This window comes from Octopus bimaculoides, chromosome 4, assembly GCF_046866305.1.
Source record: "Octopus bimaculoides isolate indiv1 chromosome 4, ASM4686630v1, whole genome shotgun sequence".
NCBI lineage: Eukaryota > Metazoa > Mollusca > Cephalopoda > Octopoda > Octopodidae > Octopus > Octopus bimaculoides.
This window is the reverse complement of record NC_142931.1, coordinates 102,951,867-102,973,675: the sequence shown is the minus strand read 5'-3', so window position 1 is coordinate 102,973,675 and position 21,809 is coordinate 102,951,867. Positions and strand designations below refer to the sequence as shown.

At 35.3% G+C, this 21,809-nt stretch overlaps 1 protein-coding gene across 4 annotated transcripts in view; it reads right to left on the bottom strand.

Moving 5' to 3' along the window:
- LOC106878788 (heterogeneous nuclear ribonucleoprotein R) overlaps positions 1-21,526 on the bottom strand; it is a 52,023-nt gene extending 30,497 nt beyond the window's left edge. The window contains exons 1-3 of one of the 4 annotated variants that reach the window (XM_089351120.1): positions 15,099-15,199; positions 11,190-11,356; positions 10,249-10,429 (exon numbers count right to left, since the gene is read on the bottom strand). In XM_089351120.1, the coding sequence (XP_089207246.1) occupies positions 10,249-10,429 (181 nt within the window). In that variant the 5' untranslated portion in view covers positions 11,190-11,356; positions 15,099-15,199. Of the gene's footprint in view, positions 1-10,248; positions 10,430-11,189; positions 11,357-14,145; positions 14,352-15,098; positions 15,200-20,199; positions 20,516-21,235 lie in introns of those variants that run through there. The other 3 variants (XM_089351119.1, XM_089351117.1, XM_089351118.1) reach the window with 3 other exon arrangements.
- Between the last annotated feature and the right edge of the window lie 283 nt (positions 21,527-21,809).

The following is a 21,809-nucleotide window of genomic DNA, read 5'->3' as shown; positions in this document are numbered from 1 at the left end:
ACACTACTCATCTTTGATAGTACAGTGACTGGTCCTATTTATTTGGACATGCTGCAACAATCTGTTATGCCATGCATTCCTGAGGACAGAAAATGTGGAGCTTTATTTCCAGCAAGATGAGGTATCCCCAAAACTACCATAATATATTTTAAGGGCCTACCTTGATGAGATTTTTCTAAACAGGTGGATTGGAAGATGTTCGGGAGAATGCCCTTCATGTTCACCAGATCTCACACCAGGAGACTTTTTTTATGGAGATACTTAAACTATTAAGTTTACAGTACAAAACTGGCAACAGTTAATTAATTGAGGTTAGCCATTGAATGAGAATGCAAATACCAAATGAAATGTGAAAACACATATAAAGAAATTAAATTCTGTATGTAGATTCTCTATAAAATTTTGAAAATGAAATATATTTTAATAAGCATTCACTTTATACATTTTTTGAGGACAACCTATATATTAAATAGACACACACATACACCAACCTGTGAGTATTCGTTTAGTTTAAAGTGTTAAGTCCAACAATTAGACAAAACAAATCTATGTAACATCATTATCATCAATTAACGTCCCCCTTCCATGCTAGCATAGGTTTGACGGTTTGACAAGAGCTGGCCAAGCGGGAGTCCACACCATGAGAAGACAAGGGAATTGCAGCATGATTGTGCAACCTACTAAAAATAACAGCCAAATCTCTCTCAAATCACATCCTACCACTTAGAGATCGTCACATCAGTTTAATAAAGACTGACTTGAGCTGAATAACAACAAAGCACCATACAGAAATAATTTGAACAGAATTTTGAGAACAGCATAAAAACACAAAGAAAGGGTCATGCATAAAGCTTCTGATTGTAGCTCTTTTTGTGAGAAGCAAAAATTTTAATTTTTCCTAATTTTGGAAACACAAAATATTTGATACATAAAGGTATTTTAGAATGAAAGTTGGCTCATCAAGAGACTGAAAATTCAAAATTATCTACAAATGACTGAGCTCAAGAGGCTGAGTTTCATGAAAGAGATGACAGGACCACTGCAAGTGGCCACAGGTTACACTGGAGAAGACACCACCTCCCTCCACCAAAGCAAGCCTAGCAGAACTGAGGTAAAAATAGGCACAGATAGGAACAAAACTGAAATATAAACATCTATAACTAGTTTATTCTCACTTTGTCAGTGACATAAATGATGATTGGTTTACTCCTTTAAACTCCTTTATTATAGTTATTATTATCATCATTATTATTATTAAGATGGCAAGCTGGCAGAGTTGTTAAAGTGCAAGACAGAATGCTTAGCAGCATTTCAACTGTCTTTACATTTTGAGTTCAAATCCTGCCAAGTTTGACTTTGCCTTTCTTCCTTTTTTCAAACATTAAGGTCTATATAATCAATTAACCCCCTCCACCAAAACGTCAGGCCTACAGTAGAAAAGATTGTCCTTATTACCACTACTATAAAACTTACCTATAACATGCAGACAGGTGGTTGGTGGATAGAGTCAACAATCTTCATTGATAATGCGTTTTCCACAAACCCACCCTCATAAAAAAGAAAAAAAAAACTTTTTATCTCCTATGAGTCATTATTGCAGTTAAAAGGTAAGTGTTGAAGCAAACTAAGATATTATATGACAAAGACTTTGTCTTTATTGCCACATCAAGTTCTCACCATAGCCTTCTCTCACAAGCAAGCATCAATCAATAGTATGTGCCATGCTTTTGCTAACTGTTCTAGGTGCTCACGTGACCTGCCACCCTTGACACAGCTGAACACCTAGATGAGACAGCTGGAAGAGAGAACGCAGCCCCAGCACTTGGCTGATATGCAATTCCAAGCAAGGTGACAGGACAAAATACAACAATGGCATCACAGTGATTTTTGGAGAAGTCATGTTATCACAATCAATTACTATTAATTGATAATGAAAAGCATTTGAAACACAAAATGTCTTGCTCAAGAACATAAGTTACTTAGTCAAGAGATCAAACCCACAACCTTAAGATCATGAGCCAAACACCCTAACCACAAGGCCATACATCTACAATGAATAATAAACAATAGCTAACAAAGCCTGTATATGGATCCTGTATTGCTGACTTTCACGTGAAGTCAGTAACTTCAATAGAAAACTAGTGGATTTTTTTGAAGTTCATATCTACCAAAGAGATTGTGAAACTATCATAATCATCATCATCATCTATTGACTACACTTTGCATCATGTATGGTGTCAAACATACCACATATTTAATTCCATCATTCTATGTCCCTATGAGGGAACAGTTTCCAGATGATGACCTAGTTAGCAGACAAACCTGAGTCTCTTTCAGGCAGTATTCGGAAAGCAGCAGTCATCTTCTTATTATCTTGTTAATCAACAGCAAGCCTTCTGTATTATTGTTACTCATTATAAAAGATCAGTAACACAAATTACGGTTAATTTTTTCAAGACCAGGCCTGAGCAGGAACTTGTGTATTAATGGATCTTTATTACAGAGACTAACAGGTCAACTCTTTGATAACCATATATACTAGGATATAGATTCTAAAGTATAGTTTTTTTGTTCTTCTAAATGAGTATGAACTATAGTGAAACAATCTGAACTATATTTGTCTACTGTCACTTCAAATGGTGAAGATGATTCAAATGTTTCACCCTGTTGTTAGCATATTTCTGTTGAAAAACACAGCCTTGTTTCAATTATTTCGAAAATGAAGAATTTTGTAAAAAAAAAAAATTCCATCATTGTTAAAGGTAGAGTTTGGAATATAAATTAACACGAAATTTTAATGTAAGGTTTTAATCTAGCTCAGGGGTTTTCAAACTGTGGTCCGCGGACCACAGGGAGTCTGCAAGGACAAGACAGGGGGCCCGTGGACAGCAAATACTTTTTATGGGCAATTTGATTTTATATATGTTTTTTAATCAAACTCTTTTAATTGACAATAAACCTATTTGTTAAATACTGTCAAATAAATAAATGTAAAAATATATGTTATTTTAAGCAAATATTTATGTATAAATTTCTTAAGCGTTTATAAGGGGGTCCCTAAGGTAAAGCCTGAAATATAAAGGGGTCCGCAAGTCAAAAAGTTTGAAAACCCCTGATCTAGCTCATTTTAAAACACGAAGTTTGTATCATAGGGCGAAGACAATCTCAGGCAGGTTGTTATCAAAAGGGTTAAAGGAATGACCAGATGTATTGCATAAAAAATATCAATAAAGGTATTTTTATGAAGCAGTAATATAGCAATAATCATCATAAAATAATTTAGCAGTAAGAGAAGAACTAACTTTTCAAGAATGAGATCAGACCAGATATTCCAACTGAGCAATAACTGGGTAAATCTCACTAGTTTGAAAAGAGGCTGCAAATGTCATAGGGATTGTATCTACTCTTTCATTGAACAACTTATTGTATAACAGTTGTGGTTGAGTTACTAACTGTAGTTGGTTCTAAGTCATAAACAAACAGACGACATTGAAAACAGTGATGTGTGTGTGTGTGTGGGGGGGGGGGGGTCCTATCCACAGCCCTACTGTGTCAGATGTCTTAACACACTTTATGTTTGTTACACATCTTTTAATCATCATTTTAGCCATAGCTACCTAGCACAGAACATAGTTTAGCTAGGTTTTAGGGTGTGAAGATACATCTTGACTCTCTTCATTTCAAAGACTCTAGAATGTTTACTTTTAGCAGATATACAGAAATCTCACACTGAATTACAGGCACTGAAGATTAAGAGGATAAAGTACTCTATGACTACTAGAACAGTAGCCTGTGGATCATACTTTAAATACTGTCTTAATCTTTCATATCTCAAAGACTGATAAAAAATTAAAAAATCAATAATAAAAGAACAGCTAACAGAAAATTCATTAAGTGTGATAAAAAGCTGAAAATAGTAATCAAAGGATTGCTACATTTATGAATGCCTATCTTTTACCATAAATTGCAAGCATCATGCTAAACTTGAAACATATATTAGGAACTGGAACTATTAGTCATTACTATCAATTATTGTAATTAGCTAATTTCATAAAATATCACAAAAAGTTTTTAAACTTAATTTATATTCCCATGAATTGTATAAGTTGGAGTACCCATTTCTTTTCATCCCTAAGTTTTACAATGTAACATGTGAATATGAATTTTTAAACTCCTACAATATAACATCTGTGTGTCTTTAATCTTAAGTCTTACAATACCACAATACTGAGTTGTCTTTTACCCCTTAGTCTTACAATATGTCATTTGTGAATGTGTCTTTAATCCTAAATCTTAGAATGCAACACCTGGAATATGTCTTTAATCTTAAGTCTACAAAACATCATGTTAATGCCTGCATATCTTATGCCATTATTCCTGTTCTCACATTTGACTGAACTAATTCTAGGCCCACTCCTACCACAAGGATCTTCCATATCCATCAACAACAACAGCTGCTAACCACAAACTGGACATCATCTCTGAGATCTAGTACCAAACAGAAGTTCTATCCATGATCTCCACCCACTGATTTTATGTAATTTGTCTCAAGATATAGATCTGGAGAAACTAATGTTATTTTCTGAAATAAATGGGTTGATTGTTTTTTTCCCCCTCCTCCCTCTGCTTTAGCTTGATAAGCTGAAACAGACCCATCCATGTCAGCAATAAAAAAACACATCATGATGAAACCTGGTGTGTGTGTGTGTGTGTATCCTAACAAATATTTATTCTTTCATTTGTTTGACTGTGGCCATGCTGGAGCACCACCTTTAGTCAAACAAATCAACCCCAGGACTTATTCATTGTAAGCCTAGTACTTATTCTATCAGTCTCTTTTGACAAAATGCTAAGTTACGGGGGACGTAAAACACACCAACATCGGTTGTCAAGCGATGGGGGGGGGGACAAACAAAGACACACACACACATATATATATACGACAGGCTTCTTTCAGTTTCTGTCTACCAAATCTACTCACAAGGCTGTGGTCAGCCCAAGGCTATAGTAGAAGACTCTTGCCCAAGGTGCCACACAGTGGGACTGAACCCAGAACCATGTGGTTTGTAAGCAAGCTACTTACTACACAGCCACTCCTGTGCCTATAAAACAAAGAATTATTTTGACAATTATTCTATCCTACAGAAGTCAAATTTATCCCTCAACAAACTCCGATGTAAGTCTGTAGTTATAAATTTTGGGGCTGCAAATTCACAATAAAGAAAAGTTAGTCACTACTGGACCATCAATAAGCTGATGAAGTTCCAACAGAATAAGCAGGACAGTCGACAGAAGAATGTGCAATGCACACTGCCACATATGATAAACTGCTGCATGTTGGAATGCAGTATATTCTTTAGAATATCTTTAGCACTTAACCTACATCAAACCTAACTAGTTCATTTTTCCATACTAACATGGGTCTCACACACATTACTGAGGTATCGTTTTACAGTTAGATGCCCTTCCTGTCATTAAACTTTACCTGTTTTTCAAGTAAATGGACAATCTATAAACAGGGAATGTCAAGAAACAACACTGTAGCCCAGCACTTTTCCATGTGTAGCACATACTGGAAATATTCACATATTTGAGAAATGGAGCCATAGTAGAGGATGACACAGTGTTATTGAACATGAAACCATACAGTGAGAAGTGAATTTCTTAACACATAGCCATGCCCTTGTCTGCTTAATTCTATGATCAATGGAGTCTGCTCAATTGAGCTGACCTCAGACTTCCCAACAACGTGATAGATAACATTCATGATTGCTGCATCTGTAGGTTTTAGAGTTAAATTGCCTCCTTATGGACTATAAGCCTACTGGAGAATAACTGACTGAAGCTATAAATTGAAACTGTGAAAATGCTTTGTACATCGATTTTAATAAAGTCAGAAATTTACAGGGTCTTTTTTAATGGCCAAGCCAAAAACGAAAACGCCGCATCACATCCCTAACCCATTGCAGGGCCTATAAGTCTTGTGGGAGAAAGTTACAATCTGATCAGTGACCTGCATGTTTACAACAGACTCAAAACGGATGATAATTTAAGTTCATCATCCACCTGAATAACTACAACAGGTAGATTAGAAGAGTTCCAGTGAACTACTGACCACATGGCCAGCCAGGGTCACCTATAAAACCAGTACCTTACTTCTATGGATCAGTAGCAGGTTTAACCCTTTATTATTTAAACTGGCCATATCCAGCTCAAATCCACTTGTTTTATGGTCAAACCTGCCAGATCTGGCTTTTTACACTTACCCTACAAAGTCATTCTAAAAATAAACAATCTCATCATCGAAATCTCAAAGCTAGGAGATAATGCATGATTAATTCAAAGCAATGTGATACACTCTCTGAGTGGTTGGCATCAGGAAGGGCATCCAGCTGTAGAAACCCTGCCAAATCAGATTGGAGCCTGGTGTAGCCATCTGGTTTCACCAGTCCTCAGTCAAATCGTCCAACACATGCTAGCATGGAAAGCGGACATTAACTGACGACGATGATGATGATGATGATGATGAGAGTAATCTGAATGTGAAAGGGAAGGGCACACATTTGTTAAAGGCACTGCCATAATTCATTTGCAGAATAAGACAAAGAAAAAATACAAGTAAAATAACCTGTAGCTGTTGTTCAGCCTCAGATTGATATATTTTCTAATGCGTCCACTTTTTAAGAGAGTAGAAATGTGATTTGAGGGAGATTTAGTTAATATTTTTAGCAAGCTGAGTAACTTCATGTAGTCTTTCTAGCTGGCTAAAAGAAAGTTTCTAATTAATGTAATAATTTATTTCTACAATTAAAAAAAAAAGTTACTTCATTATCTGGAGGAAAAGAGAGAAATAAAGTGAAATAGAAAAACACAGAAAACATCTCAGATATTTAATACAGATATCTGAGAATCAATCTTAAATGAAGCAGAGGTATTGATTTGAGAGGAAGTATTATCTGATTTTAGATCAGCATTCAATTAAAAACAAACCAACAAATTTGTTTATAATTATAATATATACTGGGTTTTACTTTACTGTTCAAACGGATATAGATTTCAGCCAAAGATAATTGATTGTAAACTACAGTCAACTGTGGATGGGCCAGACAACAATGTTCACAAGCTATCTCCAGTGTTAAGCACAATGCAGAAAAAGTGTGTCTGTGTGTGTGCGTGTGTGTGTGTGTATATATATATATATATATATATATATATATATATTTATATATATCATCATCATCATTTAACGTCCGCTTTCCATGCTAGCATGGGTTGGACGATTTGACTGAGGACTGGTGAAACCAGATGGCTACACCAGGCTCCAATCTGATTTGGCAGAGTTTCTATGGCTGGATGCCCTTCCTAACGCCAACCACTCAGAGAGTGTAGTGGGTGCTTTTACGTGTCACCTGCACGAAGGCCAGTCAGGCGGTACTGGCAACGGCCACGCTCAAGATGGTGTATTTTATGTGCCACCTGCACAAGAGCCAATCCGGGGGCACTGGCAACGATCTCGCTCAAAAATCCTACGAAGGCCAGTCCGGCGGTACTAGCAACGGCCACGCTCAAAATGGTGTATTTTATGTGCCTTTATCCAGGGACACTGGTTGTCAAGCAGTGATGAGAAGACAAACACAGACTCAAAGACACACATATATATGACAGACTTCTTTCAATTTCTGTCAACCAAATCCACTCACAAGGCTTTGGTCAGCCCAAAGATATAGTAGAAAACTCACCCAAGTTGCCATGCAGTGGGACTGAACCCAAAACCATGTGGTTGGAAGCCCAAGCATGGCCATGCCCTCTTGGCCGAAATGTATAAAACAATAAAAGAATATTTATAAAAGAAAATTAATGTATATATAATATTACATAATGTACACAGGTAAGGAGTTCAAAATAGTACTTGATGCTGAGGGGTGAGGGTTGTTTATGTCATTGCAGTTGTCACCTCACATTTAGATATTCAAATTTCAGGTTCCTATTCAATCAGGCTAAATATAAAGCGAACTTCATATCCAGTCGGACAAACGTTCATATCTGCTCTAGTACTTATCTTAACGGAATATATTTGTTAAAATACTAAGTTAATAGTTTGAAGCATCATCCCTTTAACAACTAGAGGTGTGTTAAAAAACACAAACACAGATACATACATAGACATATGATAGGTTTTGAAGAGTTTCTGTCAACACAACTACATCCACAAGATATTGAGCAACCCAAGACTTCAATATAAGACACCTTTGTCAAAATTTCTGCGATATCAGACTATAACTTTTAATCACACAAGCATACCTGCAAATCATAAATATATACAAAGTGCAGGCACGGCTGAGTAAATAAATTTGCTTTTCAACTACATGGTCTTGAGTTCTGTTCCACTGTGCAGTACCTCGAACAAGTGTCTTCCTCTACAGCACCCAAATGACCAGTACCTTGCAAGTGAATTTAGAAGATGGAAGCTGTGCAAAAGCTCTTCATATACATACATATATATATATATATATATATATATCGCCTGACTGGCCTGCGTGCCGGTGACATGTAAAAAGCACCCACTACACTCTCGGAGTGTTGCCGCTAGGAAGGGCATCCAGCTGTAGAAACTCTGCCAAATCAGATTGGAGCCTGGTGTAGCCATCTGGTTCGCCAGTCCTCAGTCAAACCGTCCAACCCATGCTAGCATGGAAGGCGGACGTTAAACGACGATGATGATGATGAGGGATGGGTGTGTGGTTAAGAAATTGAAACCATGTTGTGCATATCTGTGTGTGCATCATGACTGTGCCTTGCTGCTTGACCACTGGTGTTGGTTTGTTTAAATTCTATGTCACTTTGCCATCTGATATAAAGATATTCTATAAATACCAAAACAAAAATAAGTACTATGGCTAAGTTGATTGGCTTAAAATCCATTAAGTCTGTGTCCCAACTGATGATTAAATCAATCAGTACTCAGAGTTTCTGTAGGGGGACAAAAGATTCACCTTTTCATCATTTAAAGTATTATACAATATAAGAAATTGGTAGAATGAATAAAACTCTATTACATATACTTACTACTTTTTCTCCCATAATATATTACGTATACCCAAATGTGTACACATACACACGTGAATATATATATATACATATATTGGAGACCCACCTAGAAAATTACCCTCCGAGGCACAAGTCCGGGCAAGGTTGTTTGTGGAAGGCCAGCAGGTGCCCATACATACCAGCCTCCCCGCTCCACACCACTGATGTTATCCAAGGGAAAGGCAAAAGCCGATACAGTTTCACACCAGTGATGTCGCAACTCATTTCTACAATTGAGTTAACTGGGGCAACGTGAAATAAAGTGTCTTGCTCAAGAACACAACACACAGCCTGGTCTGGGAATTGAACTCCCAACCTCACGATCGTAAGCTCAACGCTCTAACCAGAGCCATGCGCCTTCACACATATATGTCTAAGAATATATATAGATACATGTTGGTGTTAGGAAGGGCAGCCAACCATAGAAACTATGCCACATCAAACTGGAAACTGGTGCAGCCCTCTGGCTTTCCAGCTCCCTGTTAAACTATCTAACCCATGTCAGCATGGAAAGTGGACGTTAAATGATTATGATGAGATAGATCAACAGACAGATAGATATAGATATACATTATGGTACAAAGATAAACAAAGGTGTTTATATTCTGATGGCTGTTTGTCATATGTAATCTAATTAAGATCATGATTGTGAGGTCGTGAGTTCAATTCCTGGCAATGCGCTGTGTCCTTGAGCAAGACACTTTATTTTCACGTTGCTCCAGTCCACTGAGCTGGCAAAAATGAGTAGTACCTGTATTTCAAAGGGCTGGACTTGCCACACTGTATGTCACACTGAATCTACCTGAGAACTATGTTAAGGGTACACGTGTCTGTGGTGTGCTCAGCCACTTGCACATTAATTTCACAAGCAAGCTGTTGATCGTATCAGCTGGGACCCTTGTCGTCATAACTGACGGAGTGCTCCTAATTAAGATAGCACAAATTCTTTATGTCTAGTAATATAAACTTAGTTAACACACACACACACATACGCTTACATAAAAGTTTGTTTTCCTATAAGAATAAATGTAATATTTATTATTTTTTGAATACATTCATCAGGTTTCCTCCTCATTACATTAATAGCAGTTTTCATGGTGTTCATGTTAAATGTGTAACAATAATAACTACAAAAACTAAAAGAAGTAGGAAGTAACTCACCAGTTTTGTATATTTTAATCAATTCATCAGCTACTTTCTTATCGATTCCATGATCGATTAATTTTTGATAATCGTCAGAGTGACCATTCTCCATGGTTTCTGTAGATTCTTCAGCTTCGTCCTCAGCTAAAAGTTGATCTTCCAGTGATGGATCTACTTCTTCCTGTCCATTTTCAGCCATCTAATATTTAACAAGAGAAAAAAAGAGAGAGAGAGAGAAACACAACAAATCAATACAGTTTGAAAAACAACCTAATAACAAAAACAGAATACATACTGAAACATCATCATATACTCTGCTATCCACAACAATAATTTTTACAAGTGCTGGGCCAAAAATTAGTCAATTAAATCAAACCCCAGTATTTGACTGATACTTTATCTGATGCTGGAAGGATGAGAAGTAGTTTAATAATGAGGATTTCTGTCATAGGCAAAAAGCCACACAATCATAGGGAGGGCTTTGTTGATTAGATTTAATGTCAGTACTTGGCTGATACATATTTGATCAAATCCAAAGAAAGAGGACAAGTCTACTTCCAAAGAGATTTTAACTCAGAACAAAGAGGAATGCAACTAAACACAAGATGAAAATAATGCTTAAGGAGGAATAGAAGAAATGGTGACTCTCATGCCTTTCCTAGTAAAAAAAAGAAGCTATTCTTACACAAGCATGAAGCATGTCAAGACAGTATGAAAAAAACTATGATGCTTTGGAATTATTAAATAGTAAGAGGCATGTTTGGGAGTATGTATAACAATGGTCTTTTAATTAGCTCTTATTAGAAGTTGAGTAGACTTTTCATTCACCACTGTGAGACAGCGATAACAAGGTGAGGCTAATAGTGTTGAAGCATGATACAGGAAGAGAGAAACACAGGGGACAATTTTTTTCAATTTGGTAGAGAGGCAACAGCCCTCTTAAACACAGGCACACTTACAAGATTCCAGGCAACCAGATGAAAAGTTGATGGTTTTACAAAGTTGTTTACACTGTACTGTGTCTTCAGGCCATTGAGTCAATAAAAAAACACAAGAGTACAATTCACTGAAATTCCCTTTGGGATGTCCAAAGCTTGAAGTGGAATAGCCACCAAACTGACTTGCTCTAAAAAGACAAATTATTTCATAGTATTCCTATATGGTACTATGTTGTGGTACTCACCAGGTTAAGGGTAGTAATAAGAAAGTAAGGTACACTATTCAGTTAGCAGGGTGTGATTTACAGTCCAGTGGTAAAGGAATAAAAAAATAAACAGCAACAAAAAAGACATAGGAAACAGTTTAAAAAGTTGAGGGAGGAAGAAAGAGGAATAGTTTTTCGGTTCTAAGTACAACAATAATCTCATCAAACATTTGAAGAAATCATCAGCTGGCACACACAAAGAAACTTCCAGTACTTGTTGGCATTTTTGCTATTTCAGACCTACCACATATAATTACAAACACACCTTAGCTAAAATTAGCTTAAGAAACAGTGGTAACCAAAAACAGCATCCTACCAAAATGATGTAACCTTGGCGCCAGTATTTCTTATCTTAACACATATTCAAATTATTTTGGTGACATCATTACTTTTACCATTCTGTCACACACAACTATAATTCTGAGTATGATATTTTCCTCTGTACATAGGAATTTTAACTTTTCAGTTCTACAAATACATACCAAAGAGAAAATTCTAACAGCAATAATAATTACTTTAAAGTGCAGAGAGAAAATCAACATGTCAGAGACAGTGAAAAAGAGAGGGAGGGCTCTGAGAAAAAGGGAAAAAATGAGATTTTCATCCCCCAATTAACTATTTATGAAAATTTTTTCATCTTTCATTTAAACAATTCCTTTTACTTTGCTGAAACTCAGCCTTGTCCCATGTCCCCAGCTAAACATCCTCTCAGTGTTGGCAAAAGTATAATACATTAAAACACTTTTAGATTTTTTCCTCTGAGAAGCAGACCTAACACGATCCTTAGAAACTTTTAGTTCACTGTTGGAAACTATCTGGATTAAATCTCCAGTTTCCCTATTTTTCTTGCAGGTACTTAGGCTGCGTATCACCAGCTACGAAAAGCTTACTCTGACTAAAACCCTGACATATAAAATATAAGTTTCTTTATTTCTACATATGTCTACACAAACACCACTGAGTGACAAAAAAGCAAGTGTAGAACGGATGAACTCATGTGAGAAAAGTATGAAAATATGACACTACATATAAAGATATCATCTTGACTGTAAAATAATCAAATAACACGATATCCCAAATAATGAATATTTAACCCTACATTGGCCGTAATCCAGCAGACATATAATCAAAGGCATCCCAGCCATGACTATCCAACCACTTTTCAAATATTGTCTACTAAGGACTAGTGTCCTTTTAAAAGAACAGGATGTAATTTGAAGTAGATATTGTTGATTTTTCTAACAGTGATTAAGTCCAAGTTATGGATTTTTTTTTTAAAAGAAAAGCTGACTGGCTGAATGGTTAAAAAACTGAGACTACCTTTTCACAAATCATGAGTTAAAAGCTGATAAAAATATACAAGGGTGCCTAACACTTCATTCCACTTAATTTTACTTAGGCTGTTACCATTCATTTGGGAAGGCTACATGCAACAACAGAAAGTGTCCTTTTCAAAGGAAGGTTTTTATTTCTTTTACATTTTAATGCTGTGAAACTACAACTAGACACCCTGTATTTATATTTACATAACCTTCTACAGGAGAAATCCCCCCACCACCACCACCACCAAAAATTTCCCTCCTTTTCTTAACATTCTCCAAGCAAGGATATGCATATATATGTACCACGAAAAGAAAATTTGTCCTAATACATATTTTCATTATTTTCCTTGTTTCACTTATTGGAATTATAACAATAGTAATACAATAGTAAATTATAATGACACCAGTTCTTTGTAACCGGATACTGATTTTATTGAACGAGGAAGGAAAAAAAAGCCAAGTTGACCTCGGTGGGATTTTGACTCAGAATGTATAGAGACATACTTTTGTTTTAAACAAAACCAAACCACTGCCAATGGATTTATAAGTAACATAAATATACCTCCAGATATGTAGGAGACATATGCACACACATACACATTTAAAAACAATAATTTTCTCTGGAAAACATATGGAAGCATTTGCTACCTCCTCAACCAGACGAAAACAAAATACATACACACAAAGGTGTAAGAGGCTAATGGAAAAAAAAAAAGAAAAAATAGCAAGGTATCTTTTAGGGTGGCGTAATCGATAGACAAATGAAAAGTAGGTCACAGAGGAGGGCAAATGGAACTGTCATGACATTGAGTAATTAAGAAATAACAAGTCATAACAATAAGCTATTTATAATCTTTGACGATCGCTTAAAATTATTACCAATAGATTTTCCCTCTTTCCTTTGTTTCTCTCTCTCTCTCTCTCTCCAATTAAGAGACATTTGAATTCACTTACAATTTATTTCTCAGTATACTCATTCAGTACATCTCCCCACTTCGGTTAGCTTAAGATTTGCCTATATACTAAGAATGAGAAGGGGTTAATTATACAAGATACAAAGTGGTTGGAGATTCCAAACTTCATATGCATTGTTGAGTATACAGAGATAATTTTCTTCCTTAATTTCAATCTTTGAACCGAGGTCATGCTGGAGCACTGCCTTCAAGAGTTTTCAGCTAATTAAATCGATTAAAATACTCAGTCTGCTATTTATTTTACCGTTCTGTATGTCAAATGGTTTTATATATATATATATATATATATACACATACACATATATATTTATGTACATACATACACACATAAATATACAAATATATATGTACGTATGTACACACACATACCCTATAAATTCACACATATACATATGAATAATAGGAACCAACAAACCTTTATGTGGTCGATTGACCAGCTAGAGTTAACAGCTAACAAATTTCCATTAAATCACAGTTCACTGAAAAGACACTGTAGTCCTGGATGTGCAAGAACACAAAACGGTCACAGCTGGAACACTTTGATATCACAGTTCTGTTTCGACCAGAGCCGATCTGAGGCCTAACAAAACCATACCTGTGCACGTACAGACACACACACACACACATATATATATATCTATATATATATATATATATATATATATATATATATATATATATATATATATATATATATATACACACACACACAACTACACTTAAACACACAAGCAAGTCCTCATACAAAGCATGTAAAAATAGCAGCAGCTACATGAACTTGCAACTATGTAACTGACAATTTAGCAACGAAAAAATACACGTGCGTTCGAGTGTGTGTGTATGCGGAGAGAAGTAGAGAGAGAGAGAGGAAGAGAGTGCATACTATGATACAATGTACAAGCCAATGGCGGTACTGACCCAATTGTAGCAGTTGCACATTTCTTCTAACTCTGCCATCTCTCTGTATATCAATGCCCTACCACCCCACTATATTCAAATCAAGCCAGACATTTTGTCTTCAGTTTCGTTATTTCTGATGTCACGTTTCCCGCCATCATTATATATATATAGGGTAGATAAATAAATATAATATACATACACACACACACAAACATATATAGTGTGGGTGTGTTACTTTCACTTCAGTATATGTGCATATGCCTAACACTAAAAACAACTTCCATATTTCTATATTGCTCATTAGGAAATAAAAGAACACAAATATACTTGTATGTGTGTGTGTGTTCGGCAAGATTACAACTGTAATGAGATAAGAAAAATTAATAACCCTCTTAATAATATAATATAAACTATCTTCTTTCCTATCTATTGGATCCGATCAATATCAAATAACAAGCGAGCATCTACCATAAATCCATTCCTGCACAAACACCATAAGAAAATTAACACACACTTGCCGATGACTGTGTATGTTTGTCTGAGCCATCACGGTCAAGGCCTTCAGAGTTGAATGTCCTGTCTTTCGCGCGTGCGCGTGTATGTACACACACACACATACATATTTATTAAGCTAAATCATTTCAAAAATAAATACCATGCAAAACAACTAGAGCTTCTACGAAATCGCTCGATCCGTTAGAAATCTCTCAAATCTCCATGCAGTTTTTAAAAGGGATTTATTGTATAACATAGTGTCCCTTACAAATGGAATACTTTTGTCCAAATAGATCTGCTCGATTAAAACTGACCAGGGACTTAAACAACTAAAGGAAGAAAGTTATAGTAGTTTTACCCCTCTAAAATAGAGAAAAGCTTAAAATATAGATTTCATACATTTGAAAACGGAATTCAAGAGCTAGTGGGGTATCGTTGATCTCAAACACAACTAACGACAAGTCTTTAATCTATGAAAACACGCGTGTGTACCAAGTTTATCTTAGTTATGAAGAAACAGGTTAACCTTCACAACACCAGAAGTTTCTAAGCCTGGAGATTAACTTCAACTTCAACTCCACGCGATCGATTCAACGTCTTGATCACCCTACGCCACACTCGGGCATTTGAATACCAAGGATTATATTAGATAATCCATGTGTGCTTCCATTTTTAAGACGGTAGGTTTAATTTAAGATTTAGCTGCTATTTCTACCAGGTTCAGCGTGTATCAAGAGAAAACAACAGTTATTCGTTTAACCCTCAAAGTTTTTATGTCCTCCAGAAAAGAAATAAATGTGGTCTTTGACTTTGTTTTAAGCATCGAAGATTCGGAATTTACAAATTGTATATATTTGAATTTTTTTAAATCAGAAACTTGTCACAGTTAAGCAATTTACATGATCGAAAGGTTTAAAAGTTCGCTAAACAATCACGCAGATGCGGGCCTTATCAACACACTATACCAAACTGATTCTACTCGAGAATAGTTACCTTAAGGATATTGGTAGAGACGGACTATATGTAATCTGAACCTTTCCCCCTCTTATTTATTAATTTTTTTTTACGGCTATGGAGATTCCGATTCTGAAAAAAAAATTCTTGAAAAATTTCAACCCCCCCCCCCAACCAAGTAGGCTATTTACATGCTAGAAATAACAGCCAAATCTCACAAAACTAGTGTTAGGGTTAGGTTTACCCTGTGGATCTATATAAAACCTGGGGGGGGGGGGGGGGATCGAAATTTTGAAATTGAGATTTTTGAAAAAAAATTTTCAGAATCGGAATCTCCATAGCCTAAAACGTGGGATTCCGTAAAAAAAAAAAATAAATAAAATAAGGGGGGAAAGGTTCAGATTACATATAGTCCATCTGGACCGATACACATGCCTATAGAATGTCCAACCACCTCCACGCCAATTCAGCGAGCAGGTAATCCAGTTAAAGGAAACCGACGGAGATCCCTTTACAAAGGTTTTGTATAGTTCGTCTGTATTTGAAGATTTTTTTTTGCAACTGCAGTGCCCAATGTATAATGAATAGGATTGTTTGCATTTGAAAACGTTTGCTGTTTCACAATGAGAAAATATAAACGCTGCTGTTTCAGTTTCACTTTAAGACGAAAATGTAACACCATATTTAAACGCATCAAATACAAAAACACATATTATATCTTAAATACTCCCTCATCTTAATTAGTGTTTCACTGAAATAATAACAACAGTTCGCAGATATTGAATCTCAAATGTTCAAAACAACAATAACCTGAAGATATCCTTAAGGAGAAAAAAAATCGGAAGAAGTTGACACGAACAGTAAAAGAAATTCGAAGATGGAACCTCATTGAATATAGGCCCAACATTATGTGGAATGGTAGTATGATTAATAGTTTTCCAATAAGAACAATCAGTCAAATCATTTCTAGTAGCTAACTGGTACTAACCAATATTATCCAGTGACAGTTCAAACCATGTTTTCTATTTTAGTTACAAGAGCTCGATCCGTTAGAAATCTCTCAAATCACTATGCAGTTTTTAAAAAGGATTTATTGTATAATATAATGTCCCTCACAAATGGAATATTTTTGTCCAGACAGACCAGGGGCTAAACAACTAAAGGAAGAAAGTTACGACTTAACCCCAACACAAATTTGTAAGAGGCAATTATCACAGTATATCACCGTAATCAACGACGTTGGAGAGACGAGAAGCTAACCAGAAACCCTTATATTACCTGATTTGTGTTGATTTACACTACTTCAGTTATTAAAAAAAAAATAACGAATTTAGTACAATAACTGTTATTATGAAGCTGTTTGGAACATCAATATGAAATTTAATGGAAGGTTTAACTTAAATTACTTTAAAAGATGTTTTGTATCAGGTAATCCAAAGCAGGTGGCACTAGTTATAAAGCGCTCACATTGCGTTTCCAAGACCCAAGCTTGCCCCGATCTATGGATAAAAAAATGTTCTAGTTGTGACCATCCAGTGTTTCTGTATATCTATATCTTAGAGTTCAATGTTACCCTTCCTTTAAGGGTTACCAGATGGGGCTAAACCAGCGGATAACGCTACTACTTTCCAGGACAGTACGCTTATCTATTTTTTCGTTTCTTTGCCTTATAATAAATTAGGGATATTTGCTACATCTAGCATTAAAAGTTAAGAATTTATTAAACATCATATTAAATTTAAAAAAGAAATTAGAATCCATCAGCATGATTACAGTTTGGTACCCAACTCCGATTCATAACTTTCTGAACAATATCTAACGAAATGTTTCAGAGATGGATATTCGAGATTGCAGCTTAGGATTATTTTGATTAAATTTTGAAAAAATATAATTGTACAGGTGTTTTGGATTATCCCCCTACCGACGTCGAGGTGGAAGAATAATACAAAACTCCAAAAACATTTTTTCATGTTATCACAGTAATCGTAAATCTACATTCCCGAAAGCAGTGAGATTTCATTAAAAATATGCATTCTTTAGAAAGTTACGAGAAAACAAATTCAAAGAGAATTGGGGGCACCAAACTGAAGTTATGATGAACCGAACAAGTAAATCCTTAGTCTTTAAGTTACATTTTGGGCTACTCTTTATGAAAATAACCTATCGACCTGGCTTCCTTCTTTTTTATTTCATAGAAAGGTGATTGCGGAGATTTGTGAGCTATTTCAAGCAGATCGAGAATTGGCTTTGTTGGCAAAGTAGTAGTAGTTAAAACCAACTGAATAAATGTGGTGAAGACAAGATAAGAGACGAGAAGCAAGTCGAAGAATGAGGTCACTGTATTTTAGCGGCAAGAGCAACGAGTACACCTTACACAATATATCGCCGGTGGTGGTAGGCAGTAAGATAGTTATTAACCAAGAAGAATGTGGGAGATGGTGGTTGGGTCTTGCATAAGTTTAGGGAAACTTCACTAAAATTAGAATGTTGTAGGAGTTGGGTGAGGTAGGTAAAAGACATAAGAATTAGTATATCATCTCTATCACCTCTACCAACACAAGAGAGTAACGGCCTATATGTAGTGCATCGACCTGTTAGAAATACTGATTCTCGATTAAAAAACATTCACCCCACAGTTTTGAGAAGAAAGAAACATAGTGGATAATGAAGTACCAAAGATGGTGATGATCTTGGCTAGAAAACTTATGATCAAAAGTCTGCTCAGTTAGAACTGGGCTAGGGCTACAACTTTACCAACAGAAACGTTAAAGACATTTTGCCGCCACAAAACTTCCGGGTCGACACACACGCACACATACATAAATATCCATCAATATCTAATGAAAAAAAACCCCCTAGTATTTTAAGATATGGAGATATATGTCTGTGAGAGTGCACACATTCACATTATATATATATATATATATATATATATATATATATATATATATATATATATACACCCTCTCTTCTCTTCCTGAGTAAATTCTCCCTCTCTTACTCAGAAAGCAACTGTGGGTATATATATATGTGCATTCATATATTGATGTATGTGTGTGTTTACAAATATGTATTTAAAGCCATATTGTTTTAAAAGCTAAATATTTCTTTCTTGTAAGAGAAAATGGCAGAAGAGAAAGAAGTATGGATCTTCGTTGAATTCTGAGGACAATAGTGTACATAGAGAGCCACATAAACAGAGTGTATATAGCTATAAACATAGATAACTCGATCGAAATATAGGCATAATAAACTAGGTAGATTAATAGCGAAACAAATATAGTTAGATCTAAATACAAACAAGTAGGGAGTTAGCCAGCTGGATCGATAGGTGGTTTGCTAGCTGAATCGTTAGAATAACCAATTGGATCGATAAAAAGCCCGATCAATAGGGAGATAGAACGACGACGAAAAAAAATATAGCTAAAAAATGAGAAGGCGGGAGATATATAAACAATGTTGATCGTTTTAGAAGTAGGAAGATATTGGAGAGGCATCGAGTGCTTAACTGATGATGACTGAACGAGGAAATTTGGAGGAAAATTTGAAATTACTGGAACATACAGGATGACTGACGAGATGCGATAAGTAGGAGAGAAAGACCCCCGAGTCTATCTGTAATACAGAGAGAATAATTCATCTCATGTCTAATTAAACTATTAAGTTCAATAGCAGAGGCTTAATATACACTACACAAATAAATTCGTATCAAATTTGTGAAATCTAATCTTATTAGTGACCAAATCAAAGGTTATATATGTATATATATACATATGCATACAATCGAGATCAGTAAAAATAAAACGGACAGAGGGACACGAGGAAGAGATACGATGTACGAAGAAAATACGTTAATTTAGCCGGTCATTTGATAGAGATTCAAAACATACATTGTAAAATATATATATATACATATATATATATATGAAATATATAAAATCGAATATTGCATCGTGGTGTAATACATAGGTTTACGAGAATCCAGAGTGACTGATGTTTACTATATATATATATATATATATATATATATATGCGTGTGTGTATGTTTATACTATACATGTATATACTAATATATAAATTAATGAATTAAAATTGTAATTAGTATAGCATAAGCACGTACCTTTCAATTAGGGGGTTTAACAGCTATTTTGGTAAATAAACGAAGGGGGGTGACCCCAAAAACTGAAGACGCGAAATAAAGAGAGGACAGAGAAAGAGAGAGGGAGAGAGAAGACACAGGAAATATATATGTATGAGCGTGTGTGTGTGTGTATGTATGTATGTATGTATGTGTGTATATATATTTATATATACATATATATATAAATATATATATATATGTATATATAAATGTTTTCAAACAACGACCGTCTCCTCTCTTTCGTAATGATGAGGTTCAGGCATGCGCACTACCGCATGGATACGGGTCTTTCAAATGTAATGACATGGGCGATTTAGCCACGAACCGAAGCAGTTTTTCTTTCCTTTTTTATTTTTTGGACACCAGAGTACACACGCACACACATGTATGTATATGGATACATATATGTATGTATGTGTATAGATATATCTAGCCTATACACAAATATATATATATATATATATATATATATATATATATGTACGTGTTTTTTAATAGAGGCATAAGGTCACAGATTTTCTTAGAAGAAGCATGATGGTATGCAATATTCGATTATATTGATTCCACACTTCCCCTATCTCCAACGACTCTCTATTTTTATATTTTATCACTAGTCCTTCCCATTTCTGAAAGAATGAAATGCAAAATCAAACCTTGGCGGGAATCGAACTCAGAGAGCAAAGGGAGACAACTTGATAACAACTAGACAAGACAAGGCCATAAATAATAAACTTATAAACATGCAGCTAGTTAGTGACTGGTACTTTTTTTATCGACCCCGGAATGTTGACTGTCGATGTCAATCTTAACGGATTTGAACACAGACCGTTAATTGATGTAATTAAATACGGTAATCTTGCTGAATGCATATGTAATCAAAACGTCCTTGACCTCTCATACAAAACGAAAGTGACGTAACGTTAAACAAAATTGAGCGAAGGAAAATCAAATACTAGCATGTTACAAATTTTAAAATTCTCAAAAAACAACAGATCTTTGTTCAAAAAGTTAATACTTAGTCATTTGTTAGCATTAGTATATCTCTGTAGTTGGCTTTGGTAGTTTCACGTATCTCGAAGTATATTGTGTAGCAGATTGTATTGTTCTCCATTTAAAAAAATCTATAAATAACACGCAGCTATTGCAGTATTTGTTGACTGTAAATAAAACAGTAGACTAGATTAATAATACGATTAACATTTGAAAGCAAAACAAAAATAGTGGCGACTACAAGATATTTGAATGTAGCGCCATATCACTTCAGCAAGCTGTTTTGGAGAAGTTTTTTCGGCGCATTGTGAACAGACGCTTTATTTTTATTGAGAATCTCGTTTTTGTTTTTATAACGCGTTCATTTATTTCCTGTCGCTTTCGTTTTGTACTGGTTGTCAAGAACATTCTGATTACTAAACACATTTAACAACATTGCTCTAAATATCACCAAGCCTAAAATAATAGCACAAGGTATTTAAGTTGATTCATGACCTCAGTACTTGACGGGTACTTTTATCGACCCGCGAAATCTGAAAAGCAACATCAACTTTAGCGAATTTTGAATTCCTACGCAACATAATATACCTACCAGTTTA